The 22,318-nt window shown below is 37.8% G+C and overlaps 1 protein-coding gene across 1 annotated transcript; it reads left to right on the top strand.

Annotated features, from left to right (window-relative positions):
* The first annotated feature begins 502 nt into the window (after positions 1–502).
* On the top strand, positions 503–22,149 carry LOC121383263 (stomatin-like protein 2, mitochondrial). Its single transcript, XM_041513178.1, has 11 exons — positions 503–657; positions 4,157–4,291; positions 8,785–8,884; positions 9,580–9,638; positions 10,280–10,412; positions 11,408–11,464; positions 12,650–12,742; positions 17,343–17,441; positions 18,225–18,304; positions 18,879–19,007; positions 21,174–22,149. The coding sequence occupies exons 1-11, from the start codon at positions 613–615 to the stop codon at positions 21,450–21,452; spliced, it is 1,209 nt and encodes a 402-aa protein (XP_041369112.1). The 5' UTR covers positions 503–612; the 3' UTR covers positions 21,453–22,149.
* The last annotated feature ends 169 nt before the right edge of the window (positions 22,150–22,318 follow it).

Here is a 22,318-nt window from a genome sequence, read left to right as displayed (position 1 = left end):
ATAAGTCGGCATTTAAAGTACTGCAACTATGTCTTAATCTAGTGTGGGAGATATTTTCCTTTCGATTTCCATATGAATATAATGAAATTGCCTTGCAGCTCTGGGGTGCTACTGCTTTTTTGAAAGTGAAAATTCTTTGACTGTTTCGAATTTTTAATGGCAAGGCATTCCACGGGTCTATTGTTTTACTTTTTGTATGCACCAGATAATGATATAAAATGTATGTTTCTCTGTAATTTGAATGCCATTCTCGATTTTAGACGCAAGCAGCAGAGAAAAAAGATGGGCACTGATATTTTAATACTCTATTTTAATACATATATCGCCGACAAAACTTATGCAGATATTTATCCCAATTCTGGTTATTATATTATATATTATTATAAAAATTTGGAGCATATTGTTTCAAATTTGCTATGAACAATTAACCTTGCCTTCAAAGCGAGTGGTATGGTGCTACATCGTACAAGGTTCAATAGTAAACGAGGAATAAACCCGGAAGTTAGTATCAAGTTCATTTCCGGTCGTCTAGCGAAACACGAGCGCCAGGAACGTGTTGTATCAAAGTTAATTAAATATAAAGTTTACACGATTTTGTAAATTGTTGCTGATATGATTCGCACTTTTATTGGGAAAAAAAGTGTAAGATTGTTACAGGTAAGAGATATTTATGTAAATCAAAGTTTTAAAATTGACAAAATGATGAAATAATTTGCCATGATGATGATGATTACACTCCTATTCCTCCCGTTTGGGGTAGCCTACTGATGTAACTGAATTAGAGGTACAGTTGAGTCTTGTAATATTATTTCTTATAGTGCACCTCTATGTGATACTGGTCCCCACGCTGCATCACGGTAGCCGTACACCACACCGTCTGGTTTCTTATACTGCACCTCCCTGTGATACTGGTCCCCACGCTGCATCATGGTAGCCTTACACCACACGACGTGACACGTCTTATTTCTTATACTGCACCTCCCTGTGATACTGGTCCCCTCACTGCATCACAGTAGCCGTACACCACACTGTCTGGTTTCTTATACTGCACCTCCCTGTGATACTGGTCCCCTCACTGCATCACAGTAGTCGTACACCACACCGTCCTATTTCTTATACTGCACCTCCCTGTGATACTGGTCCCCTTGCTGCATCACAGAGTAGTCGTACTCTACACCGTCCTATTTCTTATACTGCACCTCCATGTGATACTGGTCCCCTCGCTGCATCTCACAGTAGTCGTACTCCACACCATCTTATTTCTTATACTGCACCTCCATGTGATACTGGTCCCCTCGCTGCATCACAGTAGTCGTACTCCACACCGTCTTATTTCTTATACTGCACCTCCATGTGATACTGGTCCCCTCGCTGCATCACAGTAGTCGTACTCCACACCGTCTTATTTCTTATACTGCACCTCCATGTGATACTGGTCCCCTCGCTGCATCACAGTAGTCGTACTCCACACCGTCTTATTTCTTATACTGCACCTCCATGTGATACTGGTCCCCTCGCTGCATCACAGTAGTCGTACTCCACACCGTCTTATTTCTTATACTGCACCTCCATGTGATACTGGTCCCCTCGCTGCATCACAGTAGTCGTACACCACACCGTCTTATTTCACAGTAGCCGTACACCACACCGTCTGGTTTCTTATACTGCACCTCCCTGTGATACTGGTCCCCTCACTGCATCACACAGTAGTCGTACTCCACACCGTCTTATTTCTTATACTGCACCTCCCTGTGATACTGGTCCCCTCACTGCATCACAGTAGTCGTACTCCACACCGTCTTATTTCTTATACTGCACCTCCATGTGATACTGGTCCCCTCACTGCATCACAGTAGCCGTACACCACACTGTCTTATTTCTTATACTGCATCTCCCTGTGATACTGGTCTCCTCACTGCATCACAGTAGCCGTACACCACACCGTCTGGTTTCTTATACTGCACCTCCCTGTGATACTGGTCCCCTCACTGCATCACACAGTAGCCGTACACCACACCGTCTTATTTCTTATACTGCACCTCCCTGTGATACTGGTCCCCTCACTGCATCACAGTAGTCGTACACCACACCGTCTTATTTCTTATACTGCACCTCCATGTGATACTGGTCCCCTCACTGCATCACAGTAGTCGTACTCCACACCGTCTTATTTCTTATACTGCACCTCCATGTGATACTGGTCCCCTCACTGCATCACAGTAGCCGTACACCACACTGTCTTATTTCTTATACTGCATCTCCCTGTGATACTGGTCTCCTCACTGCATCACAGTAGCCGTACACCACACCGTCTGGTTTCTTATACTGCACCTCCCTGTGATACTGGTCCCCTCACTGCATCACACAGTAGCCGTACACCACACCGTCTTATTTCTTATACTGCACCTCCCTGTGATACTGGTCACCTCCCTGTGATACTGGTCACCTCGCTGCATCACAGTAGTCGTTCACCACACCATCTTATTTCTTATACTACACCTCCCTGTGATACTGGTCCCCTCACTGCATCACAGTAGTCGTACACCACACTGTCTTATTTCTTATACTGCACTTCCATGTGATACTGGTCCCCTCACTGCATCACAGTAGTCGTACTCCACACCGTCTTATTTCTTATACTGCACCTCCATGTGATACTGGTCCCCTCACTGCATCACAGTAGCCGTACACCACACTGTCTTATTTCTTATACTGCATCTCCCTGTGATACCAGTCTCCTCGCTGCATCACAGTAGCCGTACACCACACCGTCTGGTTTCTTATACTGCACCTCCCTGTGATATTGGTCTCCTCGCTGCATCACAGTAGCCGTACACCACACCGTCTGGTTTCTTATACTGCACCTCCCTGTGATACAGGTCCCCTCGCTGCATCACAGTAGCCGTACACCACACCGTCTGGTTTCTTATACTGCACCTCCTTGTGATACTGGTCTCCTCACTGCATCACAGTAGCTGTACACCACACCATCTTATTTCTTATACTGCATATTCAGGTCATTCCGTGTCAAATCACCCAATGGGTTTAACCCCATCCACTCTGATTTGGTTTCTAGACAGATTTTGGCTGAAAAAGCTTAATTTTCAAAAATGAGCTCCATCGGACCAGCGGTTTGGGTGCTATGGTCTGCACATTTTGGCAAAATTCATGAAAAATGGGCAGAGGCCCTATATTTGGACGTCCATAAATAAGTAACCACTGGTCCAGTCTTGAGAATGGCATCTCTGGAATGGAAATTACCCAAGGATTCCAAATGACATTAGTTTTTATCTAATGTAAGTTAAAGTGTGATGACCTTGTTGCCTTCATGACCTTGAACTGAAAATTGGTCAGTATTCTAGCCAAACATGTTTTCTACAAAATATAACAGAACTAGAGGTGTAATATTCCTCTGTTGTCCACAAAAGCAAATTAAAATTGTGACCAGGGCCGAAACTACTAGGGTTATGGGGCCAAAATTGACAGGGGCCAAATATGCACCAGCGCTGAAATGTGTTGAAAGCTTTTCTGAGACCCAATAGCAGACGTGAACAATATTTTGCTGCTGGGCTCACACTTTTATTAGCCAAACACTAAATGTTGTACATAACCACTTTGTATAAAAATTAGCAATTGGTTAATTTGGCAATGGACAGGGTGAGCCCTGCATTCATTCATTTGTTCATTCATTCATTCATTCATTTAGTTACCAGTAGAACTTTACAGGGTTCTTTGCATCTTGCAAATCCTGGAATGACCTTGAAATTTGTGATTTTATAATCCAGGCCTGGAATGTCCTGAAAAAAGCATTACATTTTATTGTCCTGGAAATTAGGCCAAAAATTCAGTAGTTTAACTTTTTTACATCTTAATCTTTACTTTTGTTTTCCTCATAACCTGTCTAAATTCAGACAACAAATTGTTATAAAAACATTCATTGATTGAACATTTAATGTCCTAGAGAAAAAACGTTTTCCTGGAAATGTTGTTTCCATGTTATGTTTTTTCAAGTGTAAGAACCCTGCTTTATCAGCTCTTCGCAACTGATTGCTAATTAAATCCATATTATATGTTGTGTTTCATGATCATCTGTTTTGTTTTTTAAGTATGAGAACCTTGATGGTTTTCTTCTTCTTTTTTTTCTTCTTTTTTTTAGCATGCCATACGACAGACGGAGCACCAAGTGCGCTATCGGTCACACCTGCCATTTAACACTGTGGTGCTGTTTGTCCCACAGCAGGAAGCCTGGGTGGTGGAGCGGTTTGGTAAATACAACAGAATACTGGAGCCTGTAAGTGTTACTGTTACTGTAACAGTTAGAAGTCTGGGTGGTGGAGAGGTTTGGTAAATACAACAGCATACTGGATCCTGTAAGTGTTACTGTAACAGTTAGAAGTCTGGGTGGTGGAGAGGTTTGGTAAATACAACAGCATACTGGATCCTGTAAGTGTTACTGTAACAGTTAGAAGTCTGGGTGGTGGAGAGGTTTGGTAAATACAACAGCATACTGGATCCTATAAGTGTTACTGCTACTGTAACAGTTAGAAGTCTGGGTGGTGGAGAGGTTTGGTAAATACAACAGAATACTGGATCCTATAAGTGTTACTGCTACTGTAACAGTTAGAAGTCTGGGTGGTGGAGAGGTTTGGTAAATACAACAGAATACTGGATCCTGTAAGTGTTACTGTAACAGTTAGAAGTCTGGGTGGTGGAGAGGTTTGGTAAATACAACAGCATACTGGATCCTATAAGTGTTACTGCTACTGTAACAGTTAGAAGTCTGGGTGGTGGAGAGGTTTGGTAAATACAACAGAATACTGGATCCTATAAGTGTTACTGCTACTGTAACAGTTAGAAGTCTGGGTGGTGGAGAGGTTTGGTAAATACAACAGAATACTGGATCCTGTAAGTGTTACTGTAACAGTTAGAAGTCTGGGTGGTGGAGAGGTTTGGTAAATACAACAGAATACTGGATCCTATAAGTGTTACTGCTACTGTAACAGTTAGAAGTCTGGGTGGTGGAGCGTTTTGGTAAATACAACAGAATACTGGATCCTGTAAGTGTTACTGTAACAGTTAGAAATCTGGGTGGTGGAGAGGTTTGGTAAATACAACAGAATACTGGATCCTGTAAGTGTTACTGCTACTGTAACAGTTAGAAGTCTGGGTGGTGGAGCGTTTTGGTAAATACAACAGAATACTGGATCCTGTAAGTGTTACTGTAACAGTTAGAAATCTGGGTGGTGGAGAGGTTTGGTAAATACAACAGAATACTGGATCCTGTAAGTGTTACTGTAACAGTTAGAAGTCTGGGTGGTGGAGAGGTTTGGTAAATACAACAGAATACTGGATCCTGTAAGTGTTACTGCTACTGTAACAGTTAGAAGTCTGGGTGGTGGAGAGGTTTGGTAAATACAACAGAATACTGGATCCTGTAAGTGTTACTGTAACAGTTAGAAGTCTGGGTGGTGGAGAGGTTTGGTAAATACAACAGAATACTGGATCCTGTAAGTGTTACTGTAACAGTTAGAAGCCTGGGTGGTGGAGAGGTTTGGTAAATACAACAGAATACTGGATCCTGTAAGTGTTACTGTAACAGTTAGAAGTCTGGGTGGTGGAGAGGTTTGGTAAATACAACAGAATACTGGATCCTGTAAGTGTTACTGCTACTGTAACAGTTAGAAGCCTGTGTGGTGTAGCGGTTTGGTAAATACAACAGAATACTGGATCCTGTAAGTGTTACTGCTACTGTAACAGTTAGAAGTCTGGGTGGTGGAGAGGTTTGGTAAATACAACAGAATACTGGATCCTGTAAGTGTTACTGTAACAGTTAGAAGTCTGGGTGGTGGAGAGGTTTGGTAAATACAACAGAATACTGGATCCTATAAGTGTTACTGCTACTGTAACAGTTAGAAGTCTGGGTGGTGGAGAGGTTTGGTAAATACAACAGAATACTGGATCCTATAAGTGTTACTGCTACTGTAACAGTTAGAAGTCTGGGTGGTGGAGAGGTTTGGTAAATACAACAGAATACTGGATCCTGTAAGTGTTACTGTAACAGTTAGAAGTCTGGGTGGTGGAGAGGTTTGGTAAATACAACAGAATACTGGATCCTATAAGTGTTACTGCTACTGTAACAGTTAGAAGTCTGGGTGGTGGAGCGGTTTGGTAAATACAACAGAATACTGGATCCTGTAAGTGTTACTGTAACAGTTAGAAATCTGGGTGGTGGAGAGGTTTGGTAAATACAACAGAATACTGGATCCTATAAGTGTTACTGCTACTGTAACAGTTAGAAGTCTTGGTGGTGGAGCGTTTTGGTAAATACAACAGAATACTGGATCCTGTAAGTGTTACTGCTACTGTAACAGTTAGAAGTCTGGGTGGTGGAGCGTTTTGGTAAATACAACAGAATACTGGATCCTGTAAGTGTTACTGTAACAGTTAGAAATCTGGGTGGTGGAGAGGTTTGGTAAATACAACAGAATACTGGATCCTGTAAGTGTTACTGTAACAGTTAGAAGTCTGGGTGGTGGAGAGGTTTGGTAAATACAACAGAATACTGGATCCTGTAAGTGTTACTGCTACTGTAACAGTTAGAAGTCTGGGTGGTGGAGAGGTTTGGTAAATACAACAGAATACTGGATCCTGTAAGTGTTACTGTAACAGTTAGAAGTCTGGGTGGTGGAGAGGTTTGGTAAATACAACAGAATACTGGATCCTGTAAGTGTTACTGTAACAGTTAGAAGCCTGGGTGGTGTAGCGGTTTGGTAAATACAACAGAATACTGGATCCTGTAAGTGTTACTGTAACAGTTAGAAGTCTGGGTGGTGGAGAGGTTTGGTAAATACAACAGAATACTGGATCCTGTAAGTGTTACTGCTACTGTAACAGTTAGAAGCCTGTGTGGTGTAGCGGTTTGGTAAATACAACAGAATACTGGATCCTGTAAGTGTTACTGCTACTGTAACAGTTAGAAGTCTGGGTGGTGGAGAGGTTTGGTAAATACAACAGAATACTGGATCCTGTAAGTGTTACTGTAACAGTTAGAAGTCTGGGTGGTGGAGAGGTTTGGTAAATACAACAGCATACTGGATCCTGTAAGTGTTACTGCTACTGTAACAGTTAGAAGTCTGGGTGGTGGAGAGGTTTGGTAAATACAACAGAATACTGGATCCTGTAAGTGTTACTGCTACTGTAACAGTTAGAAGTCTGGGTGGTGGAGAGGTTTGGTAAATACAACAGAATACTGGATCCTGTAAGTGTTACTGTAACAGTTACTGTAACAGTTAGAAGTAAATACAACTGGGTGGTGTAGCGGTTTGGTAAATACAACAGAATACTGGATCCTGTAAGTGTTACTGTAACAGTTAGAAGTCTGGGTGGTGGAGAGGTTTGGTAAATACAACAGAATACTGGATCCTGTAAGTGTTACTGCTACTGTAACAGTTAGAAGTCTGGGTGGTGGAGAGGTTTGGTAAATACAACAGAATACTGGATCCTGTAAGTGTTACTGTAACAGTTAGAAGTCTGGGTGGTGGAGAGGTTTGGTAAATACAACAGAATACTGGATCCTGTAAGTGTTACTGTAACAGTTAGAAGCCTGGGTGGTGTAGCGGTTTGGTAAATACAACAGAATACTGGATCCTGTAAGTGTTACTGTAACAGTTAGAAGTCTGGGTGGTGGAGAGGTTTGGTAAATACAACAGAATACTGGATCCTGTAAGTGTTACTGCTACTGTAACAGTTAGAAGTCTGGGTGGTGGAGCGGTTTGGTAAATACAACAGAATACTGGATCCTGTAAGTGTTACTGTAACAGTTAGAAGTCTGGGTGGTGGAGCGTTTTGGTAAATACAACAGCATACTGGATCCTGTAAGTGTTACTGTAACAGTTAGAAATCTGGGTGGTGGAGAGGTTTGGTAAATACAACAGAATACTGGATCCTGTAAGTGTTACTGTAACAGTTAGAAGCCTGGGTGGTGTAGCAGTTTGGTAAATACAACAGAATACTGGATCCTGTAAGTGTTACTGTAACAGTTAGAAGGGGGTGTCGCATTCCACTGGTAAAGCGCTTGCTTGATGTGTGGTCAGTCTAGGGTCGATACCCATCAGTGACTGAGTAAGTCCATTGGGCATCCTGTCTGTGGATCTCATGCTTTCCTCTCTGAGACTATATATCAAAATTACCAAATATTTGACATCCAGTAGCCGATGATTAATAAATCGATGTGATCTAGTGGTGTCATTAAACAAATCAAACTTTAACAATTAGAACTTGTGTACAAAATGTATATGTAGGTTGTGTGGTTATAATAACAGCCAAGTTATTAGTCCATTGCATACATGCATTAATATTTTAACATTTTAGAACACATCAGTGATGTGGCGCTGCTGAATACTAGATTTAACCCTTCATTTTCACAAAAACTTACTATTAAAGTCGGCTTTTAGTGAATAGCCTTTCTTAACATACACTTGTTAGTCTAACCCTAAACATACCCATTTTCTTTCTGGGGGAGGACTCCATCCCCCTGTCAACTGCTGTTGACATGTTATTATCTCCTGGTAACCTGAAGAACAATTCTTGACTTACAATTTTGATGCCTGTAAATATTATTATATAACAGTGTGGAAAGTCCTTTCTGATGTTACACTGAATAGTGTTTTATTTGTTGTTTATATCATCAGTCAGTTGAAATGAAAGGTGTAAAGCACACTGATTTGTATTTTGTCTTACTGTTTTGAAATAATTAAATGTTTTTTAAATCATGTTTTTTTTCAGGGATTAAATGTAATTCTGCCAGTAGTGGATTCTGTCAAATATGTCCAGAGTCTTAAAGAGATAGCTTTAAATGTTCCTCACCAAGCTGCCATCACCCTCGGTAAGTGATCATTCATGCGACTCCTGAGATATGATTGCAAACTTCACTTGATGAGATATAAATCATATTTTAAAAAAAAACATGAAATATCCTCTATATATCATCTGTGCAGTCTATGGACTGAATAAATTTATGTACATTTCTTTCCCACACTAAACAAAAATATTTCTGTATAAATGCATGTTTATATATCTTGAAACTATTCAGAAAAGCACTCCAATATATGTACAGAGAATTTGGAAAAAAATCACTCTGGCTAACATTGTAACAATTAATTTAACAACAGTTGTGTTATAACAACAAAACTACTAAATTGTCTTTATACATCAGGCTTCATATGGGTTATGGAAAGTCATGGAAATTGCAAATGCCTTTTTTCTGGTCCTGGAAAGTCATGGAATTTTTATTTTAGTCATGAAAAGTCTTTTAAAATAAAAATAGTGCTATAAATATTTTAGTTTTTTAATCAAATTGTTTTGGGTGGAGGAGTTATTTTAAATATAGGAAGATAAAATCACCAGCTAACCTGAAAAAACACCCCTGTCTTGATTTAGTTATGTCTCACTGTTTAACCAAAGATTCTCTCTTGATTTGTTTTATCTAGGACTTGATCATTTAAAACAAACTTTTTAATATTTCTTTATTGTGGAATGTCTGTTGAGTAATTTGATATACATGTACTGTGTTTATTTCAGATAATGTTACCTTGACGATGGATGCTGTTCTGTACCTCAGAGTTGTTGAACCATACAAAGTAAGTGTTAATGATAACAACTCTAGGATACGATCACCTTAATGGGTTAGTGAGAGGGGAAAACACTCAGCTACTGTGTAGCCACTTTATAATTTATCTTTCATATTGATCATTCATTTCAAATTATTTTCGTGCTTATATCCATTTAAAATTCAAGCACTTTGTACAGGGCACACACCTCGGCTATATAAACTGTCCAGGACAGATTACAACAGCTTGAAGATTATGTGTCAGAATTATCAACAGTTGTTGAACCATTTTTTTTCCGATGCCATATAACTGTAAATAAAATGTGTTGAGTGTCATTAAATAAAACATTTACTTGAACCATTTTAATTACTATTTTATGTTTTAGAATAGGTTAGTGATCTCTGAAGCTTGCATGGCAAATCGTGATACAGTATTGAACAGACCATTCCCTAGTCAGTTAATCAGTGTGCTCTAGTGGTGTCATTAAACAAAACAAACTTGTAACTTTACTTACTGTGTGGGGGGGGGGGGGGGGGTCTCATTCCAACCCGTGCACTACAACTGGTCAAAGGCCATGGTATGTGCTTTCCTTTTTGTGGAAAAATGCATATAAAATAATGTGCTCTAGTGGTTTCGTTAAACAGAACAGACTTTTACAATGTGTGTTGTAGGCATGTTACGGTGTAGAGGACCCAGAGTATGCCATTACACAATTGGCACAGACCACGATGAGGTCGGAGATCGGTAAAATGTATCTGGACAAGGTGTTCAGAGAGAGGGAATCACTCAACTATAACATTGTCGGTAAGGTCAAGGTTGCATTTTATTTCTCATTATTTAAAGAGATGGAGACCAGCTAAATTTGTCAATTTATTTATGGTTATCACCTTAAAATAAAGATTTGACAGATCTAGATTTATAAATACTTCTAGTGGGATGTTAATTATTTATCTCTGTATATTGCAATAATTACACATTTTAGTAGCCATCATCAGGGCTAACTCTGAGTAAGCAAAACATTTCTCCAACTTATTTATTAAAGTTTAAAAAAGTAGCGAAAACAGTTATTTTGCTTTAAAAAAATCATTCATTTTCGCAAAAGTAAAATATTATTCACCAATTGTTTTTTAAAAGTCACAATTAGTGAATTTAGCTAGTGGCATTATGCTGCCTGCCTCAGAGGCACTTGATTCTATAGTAATATATATTATATGTTATAGCTGGGATAATATTCGTTTTTCACTGACTGAATATCATCTACGTTGTATTTACTCCTATGTAATGTCTTCAGACCTGTATTGTATTGTACTGGTGTGATTTTGATGCATGTTTAATTCATGTTCTTAGTTGAAAACTGTTTTGTTCTTTTGTTTTCTTTTGGGGTTTTTTGACAGAGTGAATAATTACGTACGGTAATGTCAGTCATTACATGTTATTAGTCCTCTACCAGTCCAACCAGAGGAGAATATAGGTTTTGTCTCTGTCCTTTTGTCTGTCTGTCCCACATATAGGTTTTAGGACTTTCTTCTGCAATGTCTTAACATATTGAAATGATGTGTTTTGTATAACTATACCATATACTGTTACAGATAACGTTTGACTTTCATTGCGATTTACCCATTTTTCACAGAGTTATGGCCTTTGAACTTAGGAGATGCGAAAATATGTTTGGTCTTTTTTAATTAACTACTCTCAAAATGTTTGTTTGAAAGACAGACAATTTCCTATGAGTTATATTTATGTGGACAGTTGAATGAATGTTGATATTTCCTAATTTGTTAAATGTTTTTGTTTTTCAGATGCTATTAACAAAGCGTCTGAGGCCTGGGGAGTGAAATGTATGAGATATGAAATCAGTAGGTTGTATTGAAAGTTATTTTACATCTTAAATAGGAAACATTACATCACCTATCTACCATTTCGTCTATCGTGTCATTTCTTAACAATTGAGAAAGGTAGATGGTTGAGTATACCAACAGATCAAAAGACATGCATGTTATGTAATATAGGCGATATCGGAAACAAGTTTGTTGTCCAATAAACTCTTGGAAGCACCAATGACACTGCTAAAACAATATCACTTTGTCAGACCTAGTGTGATTAGAATGAAAGAAATTTTCAACTGTAAACATGTCAATATTCTTTTTAAAAAGCTGTGAATTTATTAATATTCTAATAGCCACTTTTCCTTATGCAAACCAATTTTATATTGCTTGATCTTCTATTTTTTATTGATTATTTTATTAAATATAATTATATTTTTTGTATGAGGAAAATGATGTGAGAACTAATATAATTAAATAAAAGTAATAGATGTAATTAAAATTGTTCAAATAGCGTCAATATATTATACTTAATTATAGTGAAAGTATTTTATGCTTGTGTTCATTAATTAATACACACCCAATAGCTGATGTATTTTTGTATTCTAATAGAAGTATATTTTGATTTGTATGACAAGATTTGTCTCCATGGAAGCTATTCGTATACAGCTGGTCTGTGATGTTTTGACACATTGTTGTTATTTTAAAACCATTTCTCACTCGACCCAAGTGTCAAATATTCATTTCATTTCTAGCTCTATATGAATGTTCTGTGTTTTTCAGGAAACATTTCATTTCAACTTATTTTCATGCCAATTAAGGTTCAAGCATGCTGTCCTGGGCACACACCTCAGCTATCTGGGATGTCTGTCCAGGACAGTGGGTTAGTTAGTTAGTGGTTAGTGAGAGAGAAGAGGGTGTAGTGGCCTTAAGAACTTGCTCTGGGTTGGAGCCGGTACCGGGCTGCGAACCCTGTACCTACCAGCCTATAGTCTGATGGCTTAACCACTGTGCCACCAAGGCCGGTTGCAGGAGACATAAAGGTTTTTAGGTCCATATGAATGTCCTGTGTTTTGCAGTAGATGAAGGTTTCTAAGCCCATATGAATGTCCTGTGTTTTTCAGGAGACATAAAGGTTTCTAAGCCCATATGAATGTCCTGTGTTTTTCAGGAGACATAAAGGTTTCTAAGCCCATATGAATGTCGTGTGTTTTGCAGGAGACATAAAGCTACCACAGCGAGTGCAGGAAGCCATGCAGATGCAGGTGGAGGCAGAGAGAAAGAAGCGGGCGGCCATCTTGGAATCAGAAGGTTTTTGGGAGTTTTTTAAATCTGTTTTCCCAGGGTTTAATCACTTGTTTGCCAACTTTAAATTGAAGCTGAAGATGATATATTTTAAAGTTAAAGTTTATTTTGATTAACGACACCACTAGAGCACATTGATTTATTAATCATCTGCTAATGGATGTCAAACATTTGATAATTTTGATATATATAGTCTTAGAAAGGAAACCCACTATGTATTTTCATTAGTAGCATCATCCCACAGACAGGTTAGCACATATCACAGCCTTTGATATACCAGTCGTGGTGCACTGGTTGGAACGAGAAATAGCCCAATGGGCCCACTGAGGGGATGAATCCTAATTCTTCAATAGTTTTATTATCAAAAGTAAATTCCAATTGTTCAGTCTCCTTTTCAAGATCCTTTTTTCTTTTTTGACATTCGTTTTATTTATACGCCCATCTATGGGTCTTATTATGGTATAGCATTGTCCATCCATACATACGTCCGTCTGTTAACTTTCTCTTGTCTGGACCATATCTTACATACAGATGCATACATATAAATCCAAAACAGAGTCAATTACTATAATGCACTTTTCAAAGTCAGCAAGCATGATAAGTACTGTCCATCATTGTTCTACAACAAGGTACTAAATACGGTACACAGAAATTAGTTATAAAAAATAAATACGGATGTAGGTCCTGTTCTGCATTGTCCGACATGAATTTATCTACAGCATATAAAATTAAACAGAATTTAGGTTCAAGGTATGAGTCCAACACAATGAACACGGATCTTGATGGAGATGGATGCGCTTCCAGGGTTGAGTAGCCGACTTGTGGTAAAGTAGACTGATGTCTGCCCCCTTCTTCATGATCCTGGTTTGCATTTTCGGATCATGTACGCCTTTTTGGCAAGTTTAGCTCAGAGTTCCATGAGTTGTGGATGTAGATCTGTGCTTATGGTGATCTTTTTTTCCTACAAATCCTTCCATTTGTCCCATGAAGCTCGCAGTACCAGTTCACGATCGACTGTACTCACAAACCGAACAATGACTGGGTCCGGCCCTTGTTGGGGTCCAAAAGTGCCCGTGTCTTTTTTCTTGGAATCCAGCGGATGTTAGCAGTTAGAATGTCATTTGCACTGTTAATTTTGAACATCAAGCTGATGATCCGTTCTAGTTCGTCACCACCAGCAGTACCATACAATAACAGGTTTATTTCTCGAGAATACACTTCATTTTCCAGAAATAATTTTTCCAAATGTTCAAGCTCTGTTCCATTAAAACCATTTCTTTAGTGTTGTTCACAATGCCCTCTTCTGCTGTTGTCACGCTGTTACAAAGCTAGTTAACGTCAGCCTTCAAATCGTTCATGGATCCGAACAATTTGTCGGTTTTCTTGTCAATGGCTTCCTGCACAAACGTTTTTAACAAGTCCATCTCGCCCAAGATTTTTGCGCTGTCACTGGAGCCTGTTGAATGTTCATTACAAAATTGTTGAATATTTTGCACTATGGATAAACGTCTACCTTTTGTAGTACATTTTTTGAGGGCTCTCAACGTTTAGCTGCACACGGCCATAACACTAAACCAGAAGTCTTCTTTTTAAGAAGTACTATTTCAGGCCATAGGATTTCAAATTTCAGTGGAAACACTTTTTCAAGACCGTGCTTTGTGATCATGGGAACCCATTGGAAACTGTTTTTAAAAAATTAAATGTATATTATTTCTGTTGAATAGTCGTACTCCTATAAAGTAATCATGGGAAATGAAAATTCAGTTTCTTGATTTTACCGACACAGTAGCGGAAACGATCATTTCCATGAAATGCGAAGACCTGCTGTTTTCTTTTACTTAGATTAAAATGTTTGAATTTTGGTGTTAATTTGACTATATAGTATAAATGTTCAGAAAATAATGCTGTGGGTCACAGGATCAATTGACTGGTACATCAAAGGCTGTGCTATTTACTTTCATGGGAAGGGCAGGGCGTAGCCCAGTGGTAAAATGCTTGCTTGATGCGCAGTCAGTTTAGGATCAATTCCTGGGTAATATTTCCTCCCGTTACCCCCCTATATATGTTAATAGCTTTATTTTCAAGTATTTGAATGTAATAAACTAACTATATTAGGTAAGTATGATAACAAACATCTTACAAACAAATTGTGTGTTATGAATGGAAAAAATCAAGCGAAGTAACGGACCAGCACAAGTATTTCGGCCATTGCTGTCAAAATTTAAAATACTATATTCTACAAGCATACTCACGATTAAAATGTGTATTCTTTGGTGATGGATTTTAAGAGCTCCACAAATATTTCTTTCTTTGAGAACTGTGATCTCCACATATATTCGCACAAATGAAGCGCAAAATTGCCACGAGTGCTGTGCATACTTGGTAACTGGCATTTAACACACCATCATCTATTCTTGATGAGATTTGTACATGCGTTAGATGTGGGATCCACAAAATTCTCAGAATGGTTTACCGTCTCGTGTATATATCCAAGTCCAAGCTCACTGATTCTGTTATAGGCAGCCCATAAGTCCGAAATTATTCGAGTATTTGGCTTTATATGTTTTTTTATTAGTGGCAATAAGGTATTTGCATCTCGTTTGGCAACAGGCACAAGAAAGAATTTTCGAGTCTCACGACAAATGCCGCCAAATACCCACTGCCCATCAACACATCTCCCACGGTGGTATTTTTGTTTACCAAATTTACACTCGTCTATCTCGGCGGTGCATCCGTCTCCTCCAATTATATCGTGAGCATTAGATTCCAACTGTTTAGCAATAAGTTCTCGACAGTAATTGAAATAATCCACCACAGTTTCACATGAAGTAGTTTTATGTTTCCCTTTTAACTCTTCCTCAGGAATAGTTGTTTCTATCTGAGTGTCCTCAATGGATTCTTTCTTGGCAAAACAATACAGAATTAATAGACTGCGTCTAATGGAGATATTAGACGCCTGAAACCACGTGCCTTTTCTCAGTTGCACTTGATTCTTACCCATGTTCTTGCATATTTTGCGATTACATTGGAATCGGTACATTGGGTAATTATGATTTTTCTGCTTTATAGACAATAATTTTGTTAACTAATTTTTACAGTTAGGACATTTAACTTTAGTTGGAAGTAAACCTAATATTTGCGAAAATTCTATAGCTTTAATTTCAGTAGAAATATTCAAAGATAAAGTATATAAATTGTAAAATTTGTTAACAGAAGGGTTCACTTCAGTGATGTTAGTTTCTGTACTAGTACTGGGTTCCTCCAAAATATTGTTGTTTATTTCATTCACATTACACGTCGGCTGTGAAAGTGACACACTTTGTCCACATGGAATCACCACATCGTCATCGTCACTGCTTGATGAAGACGAAAACAGACTAACACTTTTATCTGTAGACAAATCACTATTTCGGAATTTTGTTTGGCCTGAGGTTAAAGGATCGTCAATAGATGAACTGTCACTACTGAAAAGACTTAAACTTATATACTCTTTCCGAGTTTTCTTAATATTTTCAGAAACTAAATTTTCATCTACAGAACATCTTTTACTCACTTCTACAAATGTAGCAAAGTTGAAAAAACCCAGTCACATTTATCTTTATTTAACAACATGTATCTCGTGGTGCATGTGATACAAGCTTTATCCTCAATCACTCATTGTACTATTAATATAGCACGTGCAGTTCGGAATTGCGATGTATTTCACACGTTATGACCTATGAACTCGTACATCAATTTCAGGTTGGTATAGTCGTCATTTTTTTACCACTTGTAGAAAGTATTATATACACGGAATAGAATGATCTGTTTGTTCGTCAAATTCCGTAAATTTCCGCTAACTTAAAAATAAACTTTATAATAAAATGCTTTATTTCCACATTTAGACATCACACAATGATAAATATAAGTATAATGTGGTCACAAATCAATATTATACTTAATAATATAAATAATAACACAGTTGTTGTAATAAACAACAAGACGACAAATGACTAAAAGTTTTGAACACTTATCATCAACTCACCTGCTTAGCGCAGTTGGATAACAGTTCCATGAATTCTCCCTACCGATAGTTGGTGGGCCCGTTGGGCTATTTCTCGTTCTAGCCAGTGCACCACAACTGGTATACAAAAGGCTGTGGTATGTGCTATCCTGTCTATGGGATGATGCATATAAAAGATCCCTTGCTACTAATTGGAAAATGTAGCGGGTTTCCTCTCTAAAACTATATGTCAAAAATTACCAAATGTATGACATCCAATAGCCGATGATTAATGAATCATTGTGCTCTAGTGGTGTTGTTAAACAAAACAAACTTTTTACTTCCATGGGAAGTGCTTATAAAAGAAGCCTTGCTGCTGTATTGGGAGGATTACCCCAAGTGGAAGAAGCAGGTTTTCTCTCTATCGATTAAATGTCAAAATAACACTGTAGTTTAAAATGTGCTGAGGTGTCGTTAAACACACATTCCTTTCTTTTCCTTCTCATTGAATACAGTTTTTATTCAGACATTTTCTAGCTGTCTTTGCAGACAGTGTGAGATATTCACCAGTGTTAACCATTTCCAGCAGTTGTAGGCCTTCAATAATGACACTGTTATTTTCAGGTATCCGGGAAGCGGAAATTAATGTGGCAGAGGGCAAAAAGCAGGCGAGGATTCTGAATTCTGAAGCTAATAAAACTGAACAGATAAATCAAGCAGTTGGTACGTACCACGCATTAGTCTAGGCTATTGGCAAGCATTCATTGTCCACAATTCCATCATGTCAAAAAAACTTTATTCCATTTATATTTATCCAATTAAAATAATACAGTATTTTAGCTGCTGTACTAATTACTTGTATCTGATTGGTTGGATTTAGTATTTTGTGTATTTAATCTCTGTTGTTTACTGTTCTTATAACTACTTCAGATGTTTACTTTTCTCTTTTGTTTTTTAAATAGGAAACTTTGGGGGGGGGGGGGGGGGGTGTCAATGCCCCAAGATACTGAGCTGAAATTTTGTGTATAGCTTTATCAAGTACTGTGACAGATCAAGTCTAGCTTTATCAAGTACTGTGACAGATCAAGTCTAGCTTTATCAAGTACTGTGACAGATCAAGTCTAGCTTTAACAAGTACTGTGACAGATCAAGTCTAGCTTTATCAAGTACTGTGACAGATCAAGTTTGACTGCATGACCCTTGAACTTAGGATATACAAACATTTGTTGGGCCTGGTAAGGTACATGTATAGCTTTAGCAGTACTCTGAAAATGTTTGTTCAAATTGTGACTGTTATATATTTATAAATTCACAACAATGACAAATAATTGTTTTCAAAACCAGTCTTGACTCTTAGTTAGAATTTGGACTTGGGAACTAAATGCAATATATAGGAGCAATGATGACATTATGTAGACTGTTAGATGGAGAATGCAAAATGCTAGAGATTGTAGATGGCATCCATTTTGAATTGTATGTCAGAGCGTTTCTCTGTGATGTTTCCAGGTGAAGCTGAAGCCTTGGTGGCTAAGGCGAAAGCAAAGGCCAGATCAGTGAACATCGTTGCTCAGGCGTTGTCGCACAAGGTGGGTGGTCTTTGTCTTATAGCATCAGTTATCATAGCTAAATACAAACACAATTGTTGGCTTTGACCATCATACATCAACCAAGTCTATCACTATGGGGTTTTTAAGACTTTGTAAAACAAATACCTGTTTTCCTCTCAGTTTTTACTTTCCTACTGTTTTCGTGGGGCAAATATAGTCAAACGATGTTGATGATGGTGTTTGTCGGTAAGAAAAATAAATAAATTTGAATTGTATCTCAATATTGAAAAGAACTTGTTGCTATTTTAGTGGATTGACAGATTTTTTATGTCCAGTACTTTACCAAAGATTCGGGAAATAATTACATTACTTATTATATGCATTATTTATTAATTCTTACTTTAACAGGGTTTCTGTGAATATAAAAAAGAAAAACAAATTGTAATGGCCACTTAACTGGTCGTGACTGATGTCATCTGATGTGAACCTAACAGTAAAAAATGTTTAAAAGTTGAACTAAGTGAAATAACATGAATTAAACTGTTATGTATTTTTGTTTGGGTGGGGTAGGGGGCAGAAGTATTATGATTATAACTATGTTCTCTGTTTTCAGAATGGTATTGATGCAGTTTCATTCAATGTAGCAGAGCAGTATGTGAAAGCGTTCGGTAACTTGGCAAAGACGGCCAACACACTGATTCTACCTGCCAACACGGGGGATGTTTCCAGTATAGTAGCTCAGGTAAACATTACCTCTAGTTAAATATTACACCAGTGTTCGAAATAAGCACTTGTCCATTTGTCTTGACAAGTAATAATCTGCTGGAACAAGCAAAATGTACTTCAATGGTTGTCCAGTTTCATTTTGAGCAATCAAAAACATTGTCCTTGCACTTGAATAAAAACTAACAACTCATTTGGACAAGTGAAACTGTTGGTGGACAAGTAAATTTCTAGATGTACTTGTCCGGTGGACTAATGAAAAATTCTGCTTATCTCTATCACTGTTACACAAGTAAAGAAAAGGCCTAATCAAAATTAGGTCTAGCCATATTTGTGGTTATTGCATTCATGAAACAACCTGTAGTGAAAAACTGAATTAATCTTATTACTATATACAAAATCCTATTAATCCTATTGCCATATACAAAAAAAATATGAAGTAAACATCAAGAAATTGCTTTTTGTAGCTGAAAGCATTTGATTGTAATAAAATTACAGAAAGTTAAGAACAGACCATAGCCCTGACGTGGCATCATTACACCTGATAGGTGTGATTAGAACAGCCACGTCGAATAATAATACATCAACCTTTTCATTCCAGGAATTTTCACGAATCATATGCGATAAACAAATTTAAAATTGGTTGGATATTATTTTGGCTAGGACTTGTGTATACTATATCACATCTGACGTATATTGTCTGTGTACTGTGATCAATTTGACCTGATGCAGAGAACTTTTTTAATTCTGTACCAGCCTCGGTGGAGCAGTGATTAAGCCGTCGGACTATAGGCTGGTAGGTACAGGGTTTGCAGCCCAGTTCCGGCTCCAACCCAGAGCGAGTTCTTAAGTGCTCAATGGATAGGTGTAAGGCCACAACACCCTCTTCTCTCTCACTAACCACTAACCAACTAACATCTAACCCACTGTCCTGGACAGACAGCCCAGATAACTGAGGTGTGTGCCCAGGACAGCGTGCTGGAACCTTAATTGAATATAAGCACGAAAATAAGTTGAAATTAAAATGAATTCCGTATCATACAGCATTGTGTTTAATAGTAAGCATTATTCATTCCTTCGTAATCGGTTTTGAAATATTTGATTGGTCTTCCTTGACGGTACTAAGAAAAGCCATTATTAGATATAAAATCAACAGAGTGGTAATATTAATGAGAAAGTGAGTTATTATGGAGGTATGTCATTCAGCACAGAAAATATTGTCTTAAATGTGTGGGGGAAGGGAGATAACCAGGCATTCGCCAGTCTTTAAATGCAGTCTAATAAGGTGTAATTGGTTGTAAAATCAGCCTGCATCACACAGACGCACGTTATGAAGACACAATTAATTTGAACCTGTTCTGATCAGTGAGGCCATCAAAATTGTGTTGACTACTGCAGATGGTAAGTAGCTTTCTCTGTGGAAACTGATACTCTGTAAGACGTGCACACCTGTGTCTCTCTTTTTTGGAACAATATTTATTCAAATAAATGAAGTGGATCGGCAAACAGGTGATAAGCCTATATAAATGCCTCTGCACGAAATGCTGTATAAATTTCAGTGAATGACATAAAACATAACATTACAAAATATCATTTTAGCCATCACACACAAACTACAAATACCGTCTAGTCCTTTCCTATGGTGGTGGTCTAACTGGAACCGAAGAAAACCGCATTCTGTCATTGACGCCCCCCAAAAATGTAGCAATGAGTGCAAGTAACCATATTAATGTGCAATGATACACATCTAAGTACTTCACATGTTTGCTGCGTCAACAGTATTAGTAGATGCATATTTATAGGATATTTAAACAAGCTTCCGTTTCGTATCATGTTTATGTCCCAAGTAAAATAATTTTCAATTATAGCGAGCTTTAGCGAGTGACAATGAAAATTATTTCACTAGGGACATAAACATGATACTAAATGTAGCGAGTTTAATATCCTATTTATTGTCCATAATCGATTTTAATTTATACCACTCAACTAATTTAGTTGACATTCCTGTAAGATTGTAGACTTGACATTCAAGTGGGACATATCACTTTACCAAGATATTTTTAGCCATATTGGTAATATTAAAGACAACCCTACCCATTTAACTTCTGCTGATTTGTACGGTTAATCTGTGACAGGAGCAGGTTTCTTTTCAGTTTTATGATGTAATCAATGTTCTCAATTTCAGGCAATGACAATCTACAAGAACCTGGCAGGCAACAGCAGACTTTCGAAATCGGACGATGATGGCGGACACCACGATGATGGCGATCATCAGGATGACGGTGGAGACGATAAAGTCACAGAAGCTGGCAGTAAGACGTCGACAGATTTCACTTTGTCAGAGTTCGAGAAAATGGAAGAGTTCTCCTCACCCTTATTTGATGAAATTGACAAAAGGGACTCGGAAAAGAGCGATGCACATCACAACATCAAGTCAGATGACACAACAAAGAAACCCTCTTGATGACTCTTAACTGAAACGTGTATTAAAGGGTGAACGATTGCTTGTACTGCCATGCAGTAAACCAGATGTGACGTGTTTCACGTAGTCAAATCATGTATTGTATGGGCATTCCTGGTTTCAAGCTTATAAATCAAAGATTATCTGGACATACACAAATCTACACAAGTGATCCTTTACTATGCTAAATCACATTTACTTGGAAGTAAAGTTTGTGAGATCATGTTTTCTTTTACATTTTTCATTTGGGTTTTTTAACACTAACAGTTAGGTGTGTTTAGAATGTAATTTGTGCTTACCGAAAACATTAATTTTGTATATAGAGAATAACTGGTTGCCTTAAGATATTGGCTTTATCCTTCAAAGACTAATGCCATATGGTTCCATTAGGCATCGTTCACGAAGCCACCTGTGCAAGATAAAGCCAATTCTTTAAACCATTAACCAGTTCTTTTATCATGCAATTCCCCCAAAAATACTTGGAAAATCAAACATTGTACATGATATCAATAAAGTGTTTTTAAACTCTTAATTCATAAAGTTATGTCAAAAGAGAGTGAATATGAACACAAAAAAAGTCCAAAGAACATTCCATTGAATGGTACATATGACTCCCAAAATTCCAGTTATTTGGAGGTGAGGACAATGTCACTTGTATCTGCCTGTGGGATGGGAATAAAAGTGAAACAAGTACACCAGCTATGTGGATTTTGTTGTTCTTGTACACATGCGTATATTGTACAACATTAATTGTAACAGATAATGAACTCAGGATTTTATGGATTGTCTAGTTTAAAATGTTAATATTTTACAGTACACTGCACAGGTGACATCTTTGAAAGAATACAGATACAGCATGACATAATGCA

Source organism: Gigantopelta aegis, chromosome 2, assembly GCF_016097555.1.
Source record: "Gigantopelta aegis isolate Gae_Host chromosome 2, Gae_host_genome, whole genome shotgun sequence".
Classification (NCBI taxonomy): Eukaryota; Metazoa; Mollusca; class Gastropoda; order Neomphalida; family Peltospiridae; genus Gigantopelta; species Gigantopelta aegis.
Note: the sequence above shows the minus strand (reverse complement) of the source record. Positions and strands in the feature narration are given on the sequence as shown.